The sequence below is a fragment of the Salmo salar genome, chromosome 19 (genome assembly GCF_965601325.2).
Source record: "Salmo salar chromosome 19, fSalSal1, whole genome shotgun sequence".
Lineage (NCBI taxonomy): Eukaryota > Metazoa > Chordata > Actinopteri > Salmoniformes > Salmonidae > Salmo > Salmo salar.
Window position 1 is genome coordinate 61,826,291 of NC_138309.1, and position 18,710 is coordinate 61,845,000.

The window sequence follows — 18,710 nt, forward strand, 5'->3', positions numbered from 1 at the left end:
AAAACAAACCAATGAGCCTTAGTTTGTGTCAGGGTGCATACAGTACAGAACCAATAACATCACAGGGACAAATTCCCAACGTCAGTTTGATTAAGTGGAGAAGAGGTAGATGAAATCTAGGTCATCCCTCTGCAAACTCTCACACACACACACACACACACACACACACACACACACACACACACACACACACACACACCACACACACACACACACACACACACACACACACACACACACACACACACAGAGTAAGGCTGGGTTCGAAGGTCACTCCAAGGGGATGACATCATCACAGGGTCCCCACGTTCTGGGTGATGTCATGAGGAACAGCTGTAGGAGGGGTAGAAAGTAAAGTTTGCATGGTGGCGGGAGGAGGGACTGCAGGAACTAGATAGTCCCCTCTGGCAACGTGGCCCTCTGTTGATAACCCTACCACCACCACATGCAGGCACACACAAAAACACACACTTATTCTCAACTCCCTACAGCAGGAGTTTCCTAAAGGACAACCACTGTGCTGACAAACAATCAAAAGCAAAGGGTGGCCGTCCTATTACCACTAACCAGATCATTGGCCGTCCAATTACCTCTAACCAGATCATTGGCCGTCCTATTACCTCTAACCAGATCATTGGCCGTCCTATTACCTCTAACCAGATCATTGGCCGTCCTATTACCTCTAACCAGATCATTGGCAGTCATTATTTATTGATGACAAAAAAAGTTGGCCTTTTCCCTCTCATTACACGACCCTGTAGACATCTCTTCAACGGGTCAATGTTGGCCTTTATATTGATAGTTTATTGAGTGGCTACAATTATTATTAAAGTACCATTTGTTTTATGAATATGGAGCATGTAAATTATGTTTTGGAGTCCCCCATAGTACTTGGTACTTGGCGGGCACAAGCAGTGGCACTAGTCTAATTTAGCAGTGTAATAATAATAATAATTTGGTGGGTGCTCTTTCACACATGTACATGTGTGTATTAATACGCATGAGTGAATTGGAAATGTGTTTTTTGCGTTTCCCAACTCTCCCTGAGACACCCTCTGTCTGCCTTGTCAACTCTGGGATTCAACTTGCAACCTTTCGGTTCCTGGCCCAATGCTCTAACTACTAGGTTACCTGCCACCGAGTTCACAGGGTAAACCCCTGTCCGGCCTAATCTCCCATCAATTAGGCTGCCATCTGACGATATTCCCACACCCTCTCACATGATTCATACTGGAAAATATGCTTGTTGTTTGGGATGGAGTTCAGGAAATAGTGAATGGGAATGGGATGGAAGTGGGAAATGAGTGGGGAGATCGTGCCGATGGGGTTAGTGTTCAGTACTAACCCCATCGGCAGGTAGCCTAGTTGTTAAGAGTGTTGGGCCAGTAACCGCAAAAGGTCGCTGGTTTGAATCCCCGAGTCGGCTAGCTGAAAAATCTGTGTGCTTGAGCAAGGCACTTAAACCTAATTGCTCCTGTAAGTCGCTCTGGATAAGTGTCTGCAAAAAAATAAAAAAATAAATATATATATATATATATATATATATATATACATTACCAGTCCAAAGTTTAGACACACCTACTCATTCAAGGGTTTTTCTTTATTTTTGCTATTTTCTACATTCTAGAATAATAGTGAAGACATCAAAACTATGAAATAACACATGGAATCATGTAGTAACCAGAAAAGTAGCCACCCTTTGCCTTGATGACAGCTTTGCACACTCTTGGCATCCAAACTTCTTCCATTTAAGAATGATGGAGACCACTGTCTTCTTGGGGACCTTCAATGCTGCAGACATTTTTTGGTACCCTTCCCCAGATCTGTTTCTCGACACAATCCTGTCTCGGAGCTCTACGGACAATTCCTTCAACCGCTGCTAGCTCATGGCTTGGTTTTAGAATAAAGCTGTAACTTAACAAAATGTGTAAAAAGGGAAGGGGTCTGAATATTTTCCAAATGCACTGTAATTGCAGAGTCTTCAAATTCTTAAGCTCCAACAGTGCAGGTCAAAAAGAGAAGTGAGGGAAATAATAATACACATGTTTACAACAGTAACAGTGATCAATGTAAATTGGGGGGGTGGGGGCAGGGTAAATTACTGAGGAACCTTACAGATAATTGTATGTATGGGGTACAGAGATGAGGTAGTCATTCAAAAATCATGTTAAACACTGTTACTGCACACAGAGTGAGTCCATGCAACTTATTATGTGACTTGTTAAGCAAATGTTTACTCCAGAACTTATTTAGGCTTGCTCGAACAAAGGGGTTGAATACTTATTGACTGAAGACATTTCACCTTTTCATGTTTTATTCACTTGTAAACATTTCGAAAAACATAATTCCACTTTGACATTATGGGATATTGTGTATAGGCCCGTGACAAGACATCTCAATTTAATCCATTTTAAAATCAGGCTGTAACATAACAAAATGTGGAAAAAGGGGTGTGAATACTTTCTGAAGCCACTGTAGCTGCCTAGTGGTGGCTATTCAGCAACTGATGGTGTTGGGGTAGAAGCTATTGGCTTGTCTTACAGTTTTTGCAATGATGCTCCTACTGTATACTGCCCGCGTCTGAATGATGGAAGCAGGGAGAACGGGCCGTGGCTCGGGTGGCTGAGTTCCTTGATGATCTTCTTGGCCTTCCTGCGACACCTGGTGTTGTAGGTGTCCTGGAGGGCAGGCAATGTGCCCCCAATGGTGTGTTTGGCTGAGTATACCACCCTCTGTAGAGCCTTGCGGTCAGTGGTGGTGGAGTTGCCGTACCAGGCTGTGATGCAGCTCGACAGTTTTAGATGGTGCTCTTATAGAACACTGTGAGGGCCCTCGGGGATAGGCCGAATTTTCTTCAGTCTCCTGAGGTTGAATTGTCATTGTCGTACCTTCTTCACCACAGTGTCCATGTGGTTGGAACATTTAAGCTCCTCTGAGACGTGTTTGCAGAGGAACTTTACGTTTTTGACCGTCTCCACGGCAGCCCCGTTGACGAGGATGGGGGCGTGCCCTGCCTGGTTCCTCCTGAAACCCACAATCAGCTCCTTTGTTTTGCTGACGTTGAGGGAGAGGTTGTTTTACCTGGCACCACGCCGTCAGAGTGCATACCTCCTCTCTGCAGGCCATGTCGTTGTTGTTGGTACTCAGGCCTACTACTGTCGTGTGGTCAGCGAACTTGATGATGGAGTTGGGACTGTGCGAGGCCATGCAGTTGTGTGTATACAGGGAGTACAGGAGGGGACTGAGGATGCACTTTTGTGGGCTCCCCACGTTGAGGATCAGTGTGGTCACTGGTGCAATGCTCTAACCGTTAGGCTACCATCTGATAACATTACTGAGTAGGAACTCTTACTCATGTCAACTAAAAGTAACAAAAAATGGCACCAATTACTCTTTCCGAAGTCAAGACAGAACTTAGTTTATTGATAAGACAGAGATCAGAATTTGCCATCCATCGAGTTACTCAATCATTACTTCCATGGTAATCCTCCCAGTCGTTTACTGGCCAACAAGCTACACAGTAATGATCAATTAGCCAATATAGCGACTATTGAATCTGAAATGGGAGAATTATTATCCGAACCCAAAGAAATCAATAAAATATACTCCCACTTCTATAAAGAACTGTACACATCTGATTGTAAATCCACACCAAGCCAGACTAAGAAGTACTTTCTAAAATAATTAAGATCTCATCTTCTCTGAACAGAGGAAGCCACCTCACTGGGTGCCCAAATCTCTCTCAATGAACTTAAAAGGGCATTGGATAGCATGAATAAAGGCACTCCTAAAGTCTATTTGAAAAATGTAGAATCAATTCGGTCCACTATTGCTCGAAATGATTAACACAGCTGTTCACAAAGTTTCATTTGGGAGAGATGTGAATACAGCACAAAAGGTAAGGATGCCACCCAGTCTTCTCACTATATCCCCCTATCATTGACAAACACAGATATTGCGTATTAAACTGTTTTCCAAAATGTTGTCATCCCGTCTCGAGACATACCCAAATTGGTCCACACGGACCAAAGCGGCTTTGTTAAAAAACATTTCTGCTCGTATAACCCCCGTCGACTATTACATATCTTAAATGCTTAATCCGAAACAACAGCTCATTGGGTTGTATTATCTCTCGATGCAGAAAAACCTTGAATAGACTAGAATGGTCATATCTCTGCCAGAAGCTTTAGCAGAGTGCTCAAATCATTTCAATTCGACCTCAGTAGATGGAATAACATCCCAGTTGCTTTAAAGGTGCAATATGCACAATACCCTATGAGGTCCGGAACCTGCTGGTTTCCTGTTCTACATGATAATTAATTGTACCCACCAGGTCTAAATCAGTCCCTGATTAGAGATCAACAATGAAAAAAATGCAGTGGACCTGGCTTCGAGGTCCAGAGTTGAGTTTGACGGGTGTACAGAATCATTGTACCATCTAAACCGCTGTGAAATATATTTTCTATAACCAAAAACATTATATTTTCAACTGTTTAAAGCTGATGTACAAAACCAAAAGTAAAAAACGCACAAAGAAAACTTAAGAACGGGAAGAATAGAAATAGCGTACATAGAACTTATCAACTGCTTCTTAGACTTGCTTTCAATGAGAATGACAGATCTATAACTAACATTTCTCTGAGAATTTGGTCGGGTCGCCCAAAAAGTTACATATTGCAGCTTCAACCGGCAGAATATCTATTGTCAAAATGAATATGTTGCCCCGGCTGAATTTCTGTAGTTCAATGCTTCCCATGGCTCCCCCTTCTGGCTATTGGGGGTTGGATGGAGACATGTTTGCTGGGTGAGGTTGAGGGAATGGAATGCGAGGTTGGGGTCGAAATATCTATATATATATATTGAATTTATTATCACTTCAACTTTATAATATGATCAAAATGATCAATACTGTAGTTATGTACCTTTTGTAATGTTTTCTTTCTTTTTTCTTCTTCTTCCTCTTATGAGGGGCAGCCCACAGGTACAATGTGTGAAATAATGAATTGAAAATATATGAACAGAATATTACTTTATATTAGTTTAAATATAGTACCTGTGAGGCCCCAACATTTTATACAAACATTCTAGAATTATCACCACGACTGGACAGTTTTTGTGTTTTAGGAACATACGGTATCTTTTTTTGATGTCCTCACATTGTTCTCACCAGACTCTTACCACAACCTAATGAAACATTCTGGGGACCTTTAAAGAACAGATTAAATGTGTTCTAGGAACAGACTTGCAACATCAGGAGAATGTTTTATACAAACATTCTAGAATTATCACCACGACTGGACAGTTTTTGTGTTTTAGGAACATACGGTATCTTTTTTTGATGTCCTCACATTGTTCTCACCAGACTCTTACCACAACCTAATGAAACATTCTGGGGACCTTTAAAGAACAGATTAAATGTGTTCTAGGAACAGACTTGCAACATCAGGAGAATGTTTTATACAAACATTCTAGAATTATCACCACGACTGGACAGTTTTTGTGTTATGAAAACAGTTGCGTCGAGCTTACGAATGCTCTGGGAAGCTTCACAGAACCAATTTTGGTTTGCTAGGTGGATCCAAAGGCTGTGCATTCAATCCCAGTGGTAGACACTTGTTTTTAATAGTCATGGGATTAGGGCCCATCCACCACCTCAGCCTACTTGATGGCAGTTCTTACTGTTGCCCCTAGTGGCCAATTTTTAAGGCATTTCACAACATTTTACCTTTATTTAACTAGGCAAGTCAGTTACCAACAAATTCTTATTTTCAATGACAGCCTAGGAACAGTGGATTAACTGCCTTGTTCAGGGGCAGAACAACAGATTTTTACCTTGTCAGCTCAGGGATTCAACGTTGCAACCTAAGAGTTACTAGTCCAACGCTTTAACCACTAAGCTACCTGCCACCCCTAGTTTGGGGTCGAAACATGGACAGATGTCCAATTTGTAAATCAATCTTGAGCGATCTGGCTGGTTTACACTTAAAAGATCTCATAAAAATCAGTTCACATTGCGTCTTTTGGTCGTCTACACCTGTCTAAGAAATGTTGGCACAATCAGAATGTGGACAAGATCATGACAAAGGAAGAATGTTAGAACCAAGTATAAAGGGGGCTCTTGTGAGTACAACTCTTTGATGCCAAATTGCTTTTAAAGCACTGATTGGTCCCCATACTGTTACCACAGCAATATTACCAGAGCTGGATCTTATCAAATCAGCCTGTGATGAATAAGAAGAAATATGAAAATGTTCCGTTTTTAATTTAGACAGATAGGGGGAGCTGGGACATTGCCAACCTAATATAGAGAGATGAAGACCTCACTTTCTTTTTCCCAACAGAGAGTGATCACTGCTTTCTCAGAAAGCGATAGTCCTTCAAGGGAATAGTTATAATATTAGAGATGTATGCTTCATCTGTTTATTACTTTTTTGACTAAATACTGACTCTGTGTGTATTTGTGTTCCCACATCCAGGCCAGAGTCGAGCATATCAAAATTCACTCACCGGCTGTCCCTAAAAGAGCGGCAGACCAAACCTGAGAAGACTACACTGGATAGACCTCCGTCCTACAGGAGGCGCTCTCTCAGTCTGGACTGGTAAGGGTCATGGTATTACTATACACCGAACGTGGCTTGTGTTGTAATAATTTGTTACTGTATACCAATCTCTTTGAGAACAATTTGGAATTTCAGTTCACTTCCTGATATGACTTAATTTAAATGGAACTGACCTAACCTTGCTGCACACCAAATATGGCTTGTGTTGGAACACTTATTTTCACTTTGTCCTTGCCTCCATGACTCCATGACCATTAATACAGTAGGGTCGTTCCGCAAAAAGAGTACCTTTTGCGTCTCTTTGATAAGTGGAATTTGTGCACAAATATTGCATTTTAAAGCCTTGCCTCCATGACTCCATTACCTTTAATAAGGTCGTTCCACGAAAAGAGTATCTTTTGCATCCCTTTGATATTTTAAATAGAACTTGTGCACCAATATTGCGTTTTAAAAGCCTGTTATATTAAATAAAGTGCCATTTAATATAGACTATGTAAAATTAAATAAATCTGACGTGCATCCTCTGTGACTTCTTGGACAATTTTAACATTGAGCATCTACACGTCAAATCATAGTGTAAAGGCAGGTGAGCTAATTCTACTCTTTTTGTACATTTACTGGTGTTTTGTGGTGGAAAACTGAGCAGTCGAGCATAACACGTCAACCCTGTTACCCATAGATAGACAGGCTAGAAATGTCTTATCAATTGATTTTTTTTGTGAAGTTTGCATTCAATTGCCCCTCCCTGTTGCACACAACAAGCTTTCATTCCCCCTGTCACAAGGGGATTTATGGCTGATTTAAGATTAAATCCTCAACCCTGTTACAATCAACCCTGGTACTTTATTTGGCACTTAAAGGGAAACTCCTCTGAAAACTCCACTGGAAAACTGTCTTCGGTATTTTTTAAATTAGTCCACTGTTGATACAGTCCCAAAATGTTTTGCATGTCAGCAGTAAAGCTTTCAAGATATTTGACTACAAGAAGCAAAGTGTCACTTGCCACATCATCATGAGGATCCCACAAATGTATTAAGTTGAACATGTGCTCTTTATGACAGAATGTTAAAACCTGTTGAGGACAGACATTCCTCTAGCGGAACCCGTTCCGCCAGCGGAACCCCTAGCCAACAGCCAATGGCATCGCACGGCGCGAAATACAAAACCAACTAAAATACCACAATTCAATTTTCTCAAACAACCAACTATTTTACACCATTTTAAAGATAAGACTCTCGTTAATCTAACCACATTGTCCGATTTCAAAAAGGCTTTACAGCGAAAGCAAAACATTAGATTATGTCAGGAGAGTACCCTGCCAAAAATAATCACACAGCCATTTTCAAAGCAAGCATATATGTCACAAAAACCAAAACCACAGCTAAATGCAGCACTAACCTTTGATGATCTTCATCAGATGACACTCCTAGGACATTATGTTATACAATACATGCATGTTTTGTTCAATCAAGTTCATATTTATATCAAAAAACTGCTTTTTACATTAGCATGTGATGTTCAGAACTAGCATACCCACCGAAAACTTCCGGTGAATTTACTAAATTACTCACGATAAACGTTGACAAAATACATAACAATTATTTTAAGAATTATAGATACAGAACTCCTTTATGCAATTGCTATGTCCGATTTTAAAATAGCTTTTCGGCGAAAGCACATTTTGCAATATTCTGAGTACATAGCTCGACCATCAAGGCTAGCTATTCAGACCCGCCAACGTCGGGGCAGCCTAAACTCAGAATTACTATTAGAAAAATTGGATTACCTATGCTGTTCTTCGTCAGAATGCACTCCCAGGACTTCTACTTCAACAACAAATGTTGTTTTGGTTCCAAATAATCCATAGTTATATCCAAATACCTCCATTTTGTTCGTGCGTTCAGGTCACTATCCGAAGGGTAACGCGCAAGTGCATTTCGTGACAAAAAAATTCAAAATATTCCATTACCGTACTTAGAAGCATGTCAAACGCTGTTAAAAATGATTTTTTTATGCTATTTTTCTCGTAAAATAGCGATAATATTCCAACCGGGCAACGTTGTATTCATTCAAAGAGAGAAAGAAAAAAATGCTGAGTTCTCGTGACCGCGCATCTCCAGTCTCACTGTCCCCAGGCTGACCACTTACAAAATCTGCTCCTATACTTTGCCCAGAGACAGCAGACACCCCATTCCACTTTCTGGCGGCTTTAGAGAGCCAATGGAAGCCTTAGAAAGTGTCACGTAACAGCACAGATGCTGTAATTTCGATAGAGATGCAACAGAAGGACAATAAATTGTCAGACAGGGCACTTCCTGCATGGAATCTTCTCAGGTTTTTGCCTGCCATATGAGTTATGTTATACTCACAGACACCATTCAAACAGTTTTAGAAACTGTAGAGTGTTTTCTATCCAAATCTACTAATTATATGCATATTCTAGTTTCTGGGCAGGAGTAGTAACCAGATTAAATTGGGTACGTTTTTTTATCCGGACGTGAAAATACTGCCCCCTATCCCAAAGAAGTTAAAATGTTGTTATTATTATTCTTTTTTTATACTAAGTTGCACTAGCCTAAAGGTACTTAATTGGTGGAACGACCCAAAGGTAAAGAAACTCTAGGTGTCTACTATGGTGTTCTCAAAAATCAAGTCCTCAGATCAGTGGGCATGAAAGAAAGGAGATTATGGAAGGAACTTATTGGAGTATAGATCTAAACTGCCTTAGTTCCATCAGTACTATTGAAAAGAGTCACATGCTCAGACTGTGAGAGGTAGGTGATAAAACAACAGAGAATTTGAATGGTGAAATGCAAACTGGTGGCAGCTTTGGGATCCAGTGGAAATGATTGGAGTCATTGGGGTGATATAGAGGGATATAGAGTTGTGTTGGGAGTAGTTTGGGTGGGTTTGGCTAGGGAGGGTAGTTGTAGGGGTGGGGTCCTTTTCTGTCTCTGCGTCTGGGATTCGTTGAGGAGCGCCAGGCCAGTCTGCTCCAGTGGCGCCGCTTCATCTTGCTTTTGTAAAGCTCCGGTCTTCAGGCAGGCGATGAAAAGAGTTTGAAACCCTTCCATCACGAGGCTGCTTTCTCGTTCTGTCCCACCCATTGGAATCCTTCCCACTCTCCTCGGCTTCTACCTCCTGTCTTCTTGTTCATCGGCCCATCTATCCTTCTGTCTGTCCATCCATCTATCCTCTCCTCAGACCTTCTGCTATGCACTCTTGGCCCCACTACTTCCCCCTATTTCACCATTGGATCTACTACAACAGGCTCTAGCATGATCGAGCACTTCCTTTAACACTCCAATTCATCTGGTCCAAAAAACTCAAATATCCTGTTTTCCAAATGTTGTATTGTTGTGCTCGACGTATCAGAGTTGAACTGTATGTACTGGACGAGTGTCTGGTTGATGAGTGACAGGGGTGAGGTTTTGTGAGGTCTACGGTGCGGTCTGCTGTGAGGTCTCATGAGGTCTCACGTGTGGTCTATGACTAGAGGTCTGGATGTGTGGTCTGCGACTACAGGGCTGGTGTTAAGTTTGTGAGCACTGGTGTGCTGTGAGGTCCTTTAACTGGGCCGTGTTCCCTGAAGTAGCGCGTGGTGCGCAGGGACCTGGATTGATGTGGTCTGTTCTTAATGAAACACAGTGGGTAGATTGGACACACTCATTTACGAGGAGGGGGTTGACTAGCCTACAGCTGGATTAGAACTTTCTCCGGGAGAGCGACTGTTATAATCCCAGAACGACTGGCCTTTGTGACATCATAAATGCGAGACCCCGAGAGGAGACGTTCAAGGTTACAGATGAGCCATGCTACTGTAGGTGAAACGGGGTCAGTCCGGCTCAGTAGGAATAAAACGTAGCCACTCTGGAATGCACTGTCTTCCTCGGCGGAAACATCTGTGCAGTAGTAGCATCTATTGAAAACTTCCTTTAAGCACTTGCATTTTCGGAATTGTTAAAGGCCCAGTGTAGTCAAAAATGACATTTTTCTGTGTGTTATATATATTTTCACACTATGAGTTTGGAATAATACTGTAAAATTGTGAAAATGATGATAATACCCCTTTAGTGTAATAGCTGTTTAAAAAGACATTTCAGTCTGTTTTGTTGGGATGGAGTTTTGGCATGCCTGGTGACATCACCAAGCGGTAAATTAGTTAATAGACCATTAAGAAAGAGTTCTAAACCTCTCTGCCAATAACATAATTGTTCCCTTCCCCGCTCAGACCACACCCAGACAGTCCTTGCTAAGAATCTATTTATGGTTCTTTCTGACCATTTTAATTGAAAACTATCACAGTTAGGTACTTCATTGTTACCCAGAAATGATTTGATATTGAGATAAAAATGGCTGTACTGGGCCTTTAACATGTCTGGTACTTTCTGGACTGTAAAATTCAGACATTTTTTCAAATAATCTTTAGTACTATTTGAAAGTACTACTCATCATGTTTTGACCACTGCCATTGTAGTAGAAGGAACATGAAATGGAATGAATGACTAGGCTCCATAAGGTTTAGTTTCCTAGAGGCTGAAGTATTCTGTTGATCACAGAACAAACCTTCTCAAGTTTGGCCCTCACGCTGTAACGTAAGACGACACTTACATCTAACAGCAGGCATGGTGTCTATAGGCAAGCTTTTCCAGTGCCCTGCCATAAAACTGCTTCAGGTAATTTCAAAGCTTAATCATCTATTTACAGGACTGTTGCCATTTATTTGTACTTACGTCTCGGACGGAAACAGAAACGCCGCATTTACTACGTCCTGAGCCAAGAAAACAAGCAAAAGGTTGAAATAGGAGCTGTTTTGTAACTTTATCAAAGTGTCGGCGTGCTGGCTGGGTCCTGGGAGAACGCCATAATAAAAGATAATGGTTGTGTTATTGTTATTGGTAATCACAGTAAATGAGCTCTAGGGGGACTCGTAGACGAGGGAGGGAGAAGGGAGAAGGGGGAGGCGGAGGGAGAAAAGGGTTATGGTTATGGCTGGCGATATGAAACAACATATTGAAGTGTTTTATCAGGAAACCATCATCATTAATCATGCTTGAGGGCGGCCCTGACATCCCTGCGGCAGATTCAAAATGAAAGCCGTTGCCAGAGGATGGGAGGGGAACGGATTTCGAGTTGGGGGTGTTGGGGTTTGGGGGTTCAACAGTTATCTAAGGGCATTTTTAATCTCCTTCCTCACTATCAGGCCTCCACAGGTCCATCTTGACCCAAAATACTGAAGATTTGTTCCAGGTAGAACCCTTTTTGATTAGAGGTAGAACTGTTTTGGGTTCCATGTAGAGCCTTATGTGGAAAGGGTTCTACATGGATCCAAAAAAGGGTTCTACCTGGAACCAAAAAGGGTTCTTCAAAGAGTTATTCTATGGGGACAGCCGAAGAACACTTTTAGGTTCCAAACAGGAAGAGTTTTTGTCTTCCAAGAACATAGGTAAGGGAACATTTGCGTTGGACTTCAATTATGGTCCAGTATACCATCTCTATTTCAAAGAATGATCAGATGTGCATCTTAACCCAGAATACAAAATATTAATCATATTGTAAGTGAACAATGAACGTCCACTTTGTTCATTGTACACCGTCTATATTTCAAGGCACTATCAGACATGCATCTTTGTCCCATTTCCGTCGGATGAAACGGACACATCAGAGATCAGACAGCCTCGTGAGTCATGCTCTATGTCTGGTACTTTATACTTAAGGCTATAAAGGGACACTGGTCTTGCTCCAGTATAGCCTGGTTAATAAGGGGTTATTTCCATATCCTCTCAGGGGGAGAGAGGCTGTTCCAGCGCAGTGCCAAATCCCTGAATACAATAGGGGCTGGAGCCCAGAATCCGATCCAGTATCGCTATTTCCCAGAACATTTCTCTGCAATATGCCCAGAGAGGAAAGTCTATACAGAAGTACTTAAACATTACAGTTTTGAAATGTCCATGACATTCTTATGTTAAGCCAAATCTCATTGCACATGAAATCTGAACGAGTGCAGTCGACTGAAAAGTGTTTCACACACTCAGACTTTAAGAGGCAGAGGTGATAAAACAACAGAGGATTGTAATGGTGAAATGTCAATATTGGGATCTGGAGGGATCCGTTGTGGGATCCTCCGATCTCAGTAGGTGAATATCACTGCACTCTCCTGGGCCCTGTTGATTGAATGGTACTTAGTTGCTGCATAAAACCGAGTCATTGATTTAAAGTAATAATAATAATAATAATAATACATTTCATTTGTATAGAGCTTTGAATATAATTGTATTTTATTTAAAAATAATAATAATAATAGTATAAACAATCCAAAACACAGAACATTCTAAGCAGACAATCAAAGCTATAAATAGATGTGGTCAGATCCGGTGGACAGGAGAACCGAGTTAACATACTAGGTCCTTGAAAGCTTTTCTGAACAGTTCTGTTTTTAGCTGAAACGAGGCCAGATGCCAGAGGCTCTGCAGCCCTGACAGTGACTGGAAGTGCGTTCCACAGCCGAGGAGCCACACAACTGAAAGCCCTGTCACCCATAGTTTTTAGTCTGCTGCAGGGCTCCTGAAGGTAGACGGACCTGGAGGAGCGAAGGGTGCGTGTGGGGCAGCAGGGTAGGATGAGGTCAGACAGGTACTTGGGTTCAGAGTTGTGGATAGCTTGGTAGGTGTGAACCAGGATTTTAAAGTCAATGCGTGAGCATATGGGGAGCCAGTGGAGGTTGGACAGCTCTGGAGTAATGCGCTCACAGGGGGAGGTGTGGTGTATGTAATGATAAAACAGCACCCGATAAATCATGTTTTTTTTTATAGCTTTGTTCTGAAACAATTAAAGACTGTGCATAAGAGTGTGGCACCAACTCAAACTGTGTATTAGGACATGGGGGGATGTGTGCCATGCGTTAGGGTCTGACTGATTTCAAAGGCTTTCTTCTCCAGGCTTCTTCTCTGCTCGGTGCCTCTCTGTCTTCTGGGATTCCTCCCTGTTGACAGCTCACTCACATGACCTCTTTACTTGGATGTCAGAAGTGAAACAGACACCCTTTTATCCAACCAATATATTTACATTCACTCACACGCACGCACGCACGCACACACACACACACACACACACACACACACACACACACACAAGCTGTGTTCGAATACTCATATTAACTGCACTAACCGTACTATTTGTGACGTAAATTGAGTACGCAGTATGCTTATTGGTCATAGTATGGATATAGTTAGTATGCCACAATTTCCCGGATGTTGTACTAAATTCGCCAAAATATGAAGGATACAAGCAGTGCACACTATTTACGTGCTTTTAGGGCCCATAATGTAATTCTTCAGAAAATGGGCGTGGTTTCAAAACATGGGCAAATTTGAAGAAAATGGCGGAAAATATGGAGCCGAAGTCCGACGAGAGGAATACAAATTCATTTAACTTATTATGACAAATGTTAAGAAAATGTTAAGCAATGTAATAAAGTCATTACTTTTCAAATAAGTTACATTACACGTTATGTTGGCTGAGAATTTGTTAGCTACGCTGTCCTTACAAACCGCATAGCATTACAGTATGTACCCGTATGTTAGCTAGTTACTGTCCTAACGTTAGTTGGCTACTAATACATCGAACTTGCCAGGCAGTATATTAATGAAATGCTATCTAACTAACTACCCAACATTTATTGATTTGATCATTCACGTCATTCTTAGCTAAGTGGTATAGTCGTTGCGAGTTCTCAATGGACATTGTTAATTCTGTCTATTTACTCCAATTTCAGAGTGTGCCAGAGCGCCGGATAACTGAAGGATTTAGGAATGCTCAACACCCGTTGAATGTGGCCAGTGTCAGTAAACGTCAGCAAAAATATGCGTAATTAAATTGCTGCCAGCAGCACCGTTACAGCCACTTTGGTGCTTGACTGCAGTTGTGAGGTCAGAACGCTCGCTCGGATCAACCCTACTCATCGGCCAGAGCGTCCAGTGTACGCTCCTCTGAATTTTTGCACTCTGGCACTCCAGATTTGAATTTACGAAACACACCCGAAATTGTGAAGTGTCTCGCTAGTCATTTGTTATGCTAACAAGCTAGCAAGAGGTTGCATAGCAACAGCATTAGCTTCCTGTAGACAGGCTAAGCGCTAGTTCGCTCAACTGGAAAGAGAGTTTGTTTACAGTATACTAAAATGAACTAATATTATATAGTATGTAGTATATACTCATGAAGTATGTAGTATACAGTATGTTATTATGGGTATTCGAACACAGGTACAGATTCTTTCCCCCTGCGTACTCTTTCTCCCTCTCTCTCTTTTTAGACACATGCACACACACGCACACACACACGTACACACAGACGCGCACACACACACACACACACGCCATTTCTCCCTCTATCTCCATACAGATACATTACGTAAGTGGACACACACACACACACACACAGATTGTGATGGTTAGCATTTTGTTAGGAGGAGGCTAATGCCAAGTGCTAATTCCTCTGAATTTTGCACAAAAGGGAATAGAAGAGAAGGAAGCTCAAGTCAAAGTCTCGGTGGAAAAAATCAGGGCGATGCCCGAGGGGCCCAAGTGTAAAGCGGTTTTGGATGGAGCACTGGCCCACTCATTTGGTTCGAATTTGTTTTAATATTCCTTTCTTTTTCTTTCTTCTACTCCTCAAAGCTGTCAGTTCAAACGTGAGGGACAAATTAGGGAGAAGAGAATACTGTAACGACTCGCTTAGATCTCCTTCCACGGGTTCTAGATGCACATATGGCCTTGTGATAATGTTGTTGGATTGTTATAGAATTGTGTTTTATTGTTGTGTAATAAAATTGCTCTTGCATGAAAAAAAACAATTTGGTTTGAGCGTACTATTCAGATACATAACACTTAACTTGAATCCATATTATTTGGCATATTTTTCTTTTCAATCTTCATTGTAAATGTTTATAATAAAAATAGTTGCTAGCAGCATTAAATTGTGAATCTCTGGGATGAGCTTTGCGTAGATATCTCATGCTATACATCAATAGATGGGCCAGTGTAAAGGGGAGAACACATTTCCGCTTCTCTGCATTTGGATGCGAGTGGGCGACTCTTTCTTACACACACACACACACACACACACACACACACACACACACACACACACACACACACACACACACACACACACACGCGCGCACGCAGAGCAGAGCAGAGCAGAGCAGAGTGTGGATGCTGTGGCTGCAGCCAGGATATTTATGAGGCTGGCTCCCTCTTGTCCTGCGTCCCAGACTCACTCAGGTTTCCACCCAAAACCTAAATTCAGCAGAGAGATGGGGGTGGGGGTAGATACAGAGAGAGAGGAGAAGAGGAGGGACAGAGAGCGAGGGGGGTTAAAGAGCAAGTGAGGGGGAGGACAGCGGGGGGGGGGGGGGGGGGGGGGGTGAACAGAACGGGTCCGAGGAAGGGAGAAGAGGAGAGTGAGAAAGTACGCTTGTGATTTGAAAATGGTTTGAGAAACAAGATACACGGGACGAGAGACTCAGGTAGCAATCAACCCCCTCTTCTTCTCTTTCCTCCCATTCCAATCGAATACAATTTAAAGTGATCCTGATCATGAGACACTGGGCAACTATACCTGCAGTACTGAACATTGAACATTCTATTACTGAACTAATTAGTCCACCCCTCATTCCCCCTCTCTTTCTCGCCTTCATCTCGCCTTCTCTTATTCCTCCATTCCTGTGTCTCCCTCTACCGTCCTCAACTCCCTCCTTACCTCTCGCTCTCTCTTTTTCTCTCTCCCATTCTCTCTCTCTTTCCTAACCCAATCACCCCTTCCCCCTGATCTCTTCTTTCTCGCCCTCCTCCTATTCCTCTCTCCCATCTTTTCTCCTGCTTCCCTCGACTTGCCCTCTCTCTCTCTCTCTCTCTCCCTCCTTCCTTCATTCCAACCCAATCTCCACCCTCTCTTCGCCACCCTCTCACACTCTCACACCTACTGTATTTTCTCACCGTGTGTATGTGAGTGTTTGCCTGCCTGCCTTCTTTGTGTGTGTGTGTGTGTGTGTGTGTGTGTGTGTGTGTGTGTGTGTGTGTGTGTGTGTGTGTGTGTGTGTGTGTGTGTGTGTGTGTGTGTGTGTGTGTGTAGATGCGAGCAGGCTTGCCTGTCTGTCTGTCTACCTGCCTGCCTCCCTGCTTGTGTGTGTGTGTGTGTTACCACCCCAGGGATGGTATCCATTCCAGTTAGTCTTTCATTTCCCCTAGCAGCTCGGTACAATAACACTCTGGCACCTCCTTATTTATCTGACTGTGGATGGCGGGGCCTCAGACTTTACTTTGGACTCTTGGGGGGCCCAATGGAGACAGGAGCCACAAGACATTAGGGATGGTAGACGGTAGTCTACGCTGGAGTCATGGGACCCATGTGGGACTCCCTCTCAGTCCCTCCTCTCAGAATTACGCCCGTGGCACTTAGAGCACCCCGGCACCACCGGCACCAGCATCGGCGTCCAGGGTCCGTGAGAGAATCCGCCAACTGGTGGCGGTCGTCAGCCGAGTCAATGGCCGGGGTCGCCCCCCCCCCCCCCCCCCGGGCGGCTGGCATATGGCGGATTGGGGGAGACTGAGGAGAGACTGGGGGAGACGGAGGGAGATCCAGGCGAGACCCCTTTGGTGTGGCACACACACACACAGGAGCCCTGGAGCCACTCAGGCTAGGCCCCATTCGCCGCGGGAGACGGCGTGTTGAAAAGCCGAGAGAGAGAAAGCCAGAGAGTGGGAGAGGTAGGGAGAGAAATAGAGGGTGAGAGAGGGGAGCGAGAGAGAAATAGAGGGAGAGAGAGGGGGAGAGAGAGAGAGAGAGACAACCCAAATCCACTCCTGAGAATGCCCAATCGCACATCCCCATGGCGACTCACTGCTGTCTCTGCTCATCAAAATTTGGGAGATTTATCCCCGCCCTCTCCCCCCACACACACACACACACACACACACACACACACACACACACACACACACACACACACACACACACACACACACACACACACACACACACACACACATATTGAACAGGTGGCAGGCCTTGCTCTGCTCAGCAGGGCCCTTCAAAGGTTAAACATACAGAGAAGCGCGGGGCTCTTTCTTTGGCCTTCTCCCTAGGGGGAGAGAGAGAGAGTGGGATGGAGAGAGAGAGAGTGGGATGGAGAGAGAGAGAGAGTGGGATGGAGAGAGAGAGAGTGGGATGGAGAGAGAGAGAGAGTGGGATGGAGAGAGAGAGAGAGTGGGATGGAGAGAGAGAGAGAGTGGGATGGAGAGAGAGAGAGTGGGATGGAGAGAGAGAGAGAGTGGGATGGAGAGAGAGAGAGAGAGTGGGATGGAGAGAGAGAGAGTGGGATGGAGAGAGAGAGAGAGAGGGATGGAGAGAGAGAGAGAGAGTGGGATGGAGAGAGAGAGAGTGGGATGGAGAGAGAGAGAGTGGGATGGAGAGAGAGAGAGAGAGTGGGATGGAGAGAGTGGGATGGAGAGAGAGAGAGAGTGGGATGGAGAGAGAGAGAGAGTGGGATGGAGAGAGAGAGAGTGGGATGGAGAGAGAGAGAGAGTGGGATGGAGAGAGAGAGAGAGAGTGGGATGGAGAGAGAGAGAGTGGGATGGAGAGAGAGAGAGAGTGGGATGGAGAGAGAGAGAGAGAGTGGAATGGAGAGAGAGAGAGAGTGGGATGGAGAGAGAGAGAGGGATGGAGAGAGAGAGAGTGGGATGGAGAGAGAGAGAGTGGGATGGAGAGAGAGAGAGAGAGTGGGATGGAGAGAGAGAGAGGGATGGAGAGAGAGAGAGAGGGATGGAGAGAGAGAGAGTGGGATGGAGAGAGAGAGAGAGAGTGGGATGGAGAGAGAGAGTGGGATGGAGAGAGAGAGAGTGGGATGGAGAGAGAGAGAGTGGGATGGAGAGAGAGAGAGAGTGGGATGGAGAGAGAGAGAGAGTGGGATGAGAGAGAGAGAGAGTGGGATGGAGAGAGAGAGAGTGGGATGGAGAGAGAGAGAGTGGGATGGAGAGAGAGAGAGTGGGATGGAGAGAGAGAGAGTGGGATGGAGAGAGAGAGAGGGATGGAGAGAGAGAGAGAGAGTGGGATGGAGAGAGAGAGAGAGTGGGATGGAGAGAGAGAGAGTGG

At 43.7% G+C, this 18,710-nt stretch overlaps 1 protein-coding gene across 1 annotated transcript in view; it reads left to right on the forward strand.

The window, feature by feature from the left end:
• Nucleotides 1-18,710, forward strand: part of ankfn1b (ankyrin repeat and fibronectin type III domain containing 1b) — a 299,590-nt gene that overhangs the window by 229,988 nt on the left and 50,892 nt on the right. The window contains exon 6 of the mRNA XM_014158873.3: nt 6,477-6,599. Coding sequence (XP_014014348.3) covers nt 6,477-6,599 — 123 coding nt within the window. The remainder of the gene's footprint in view (nt 1-6,476; nt 6,600-18,710) is intronic.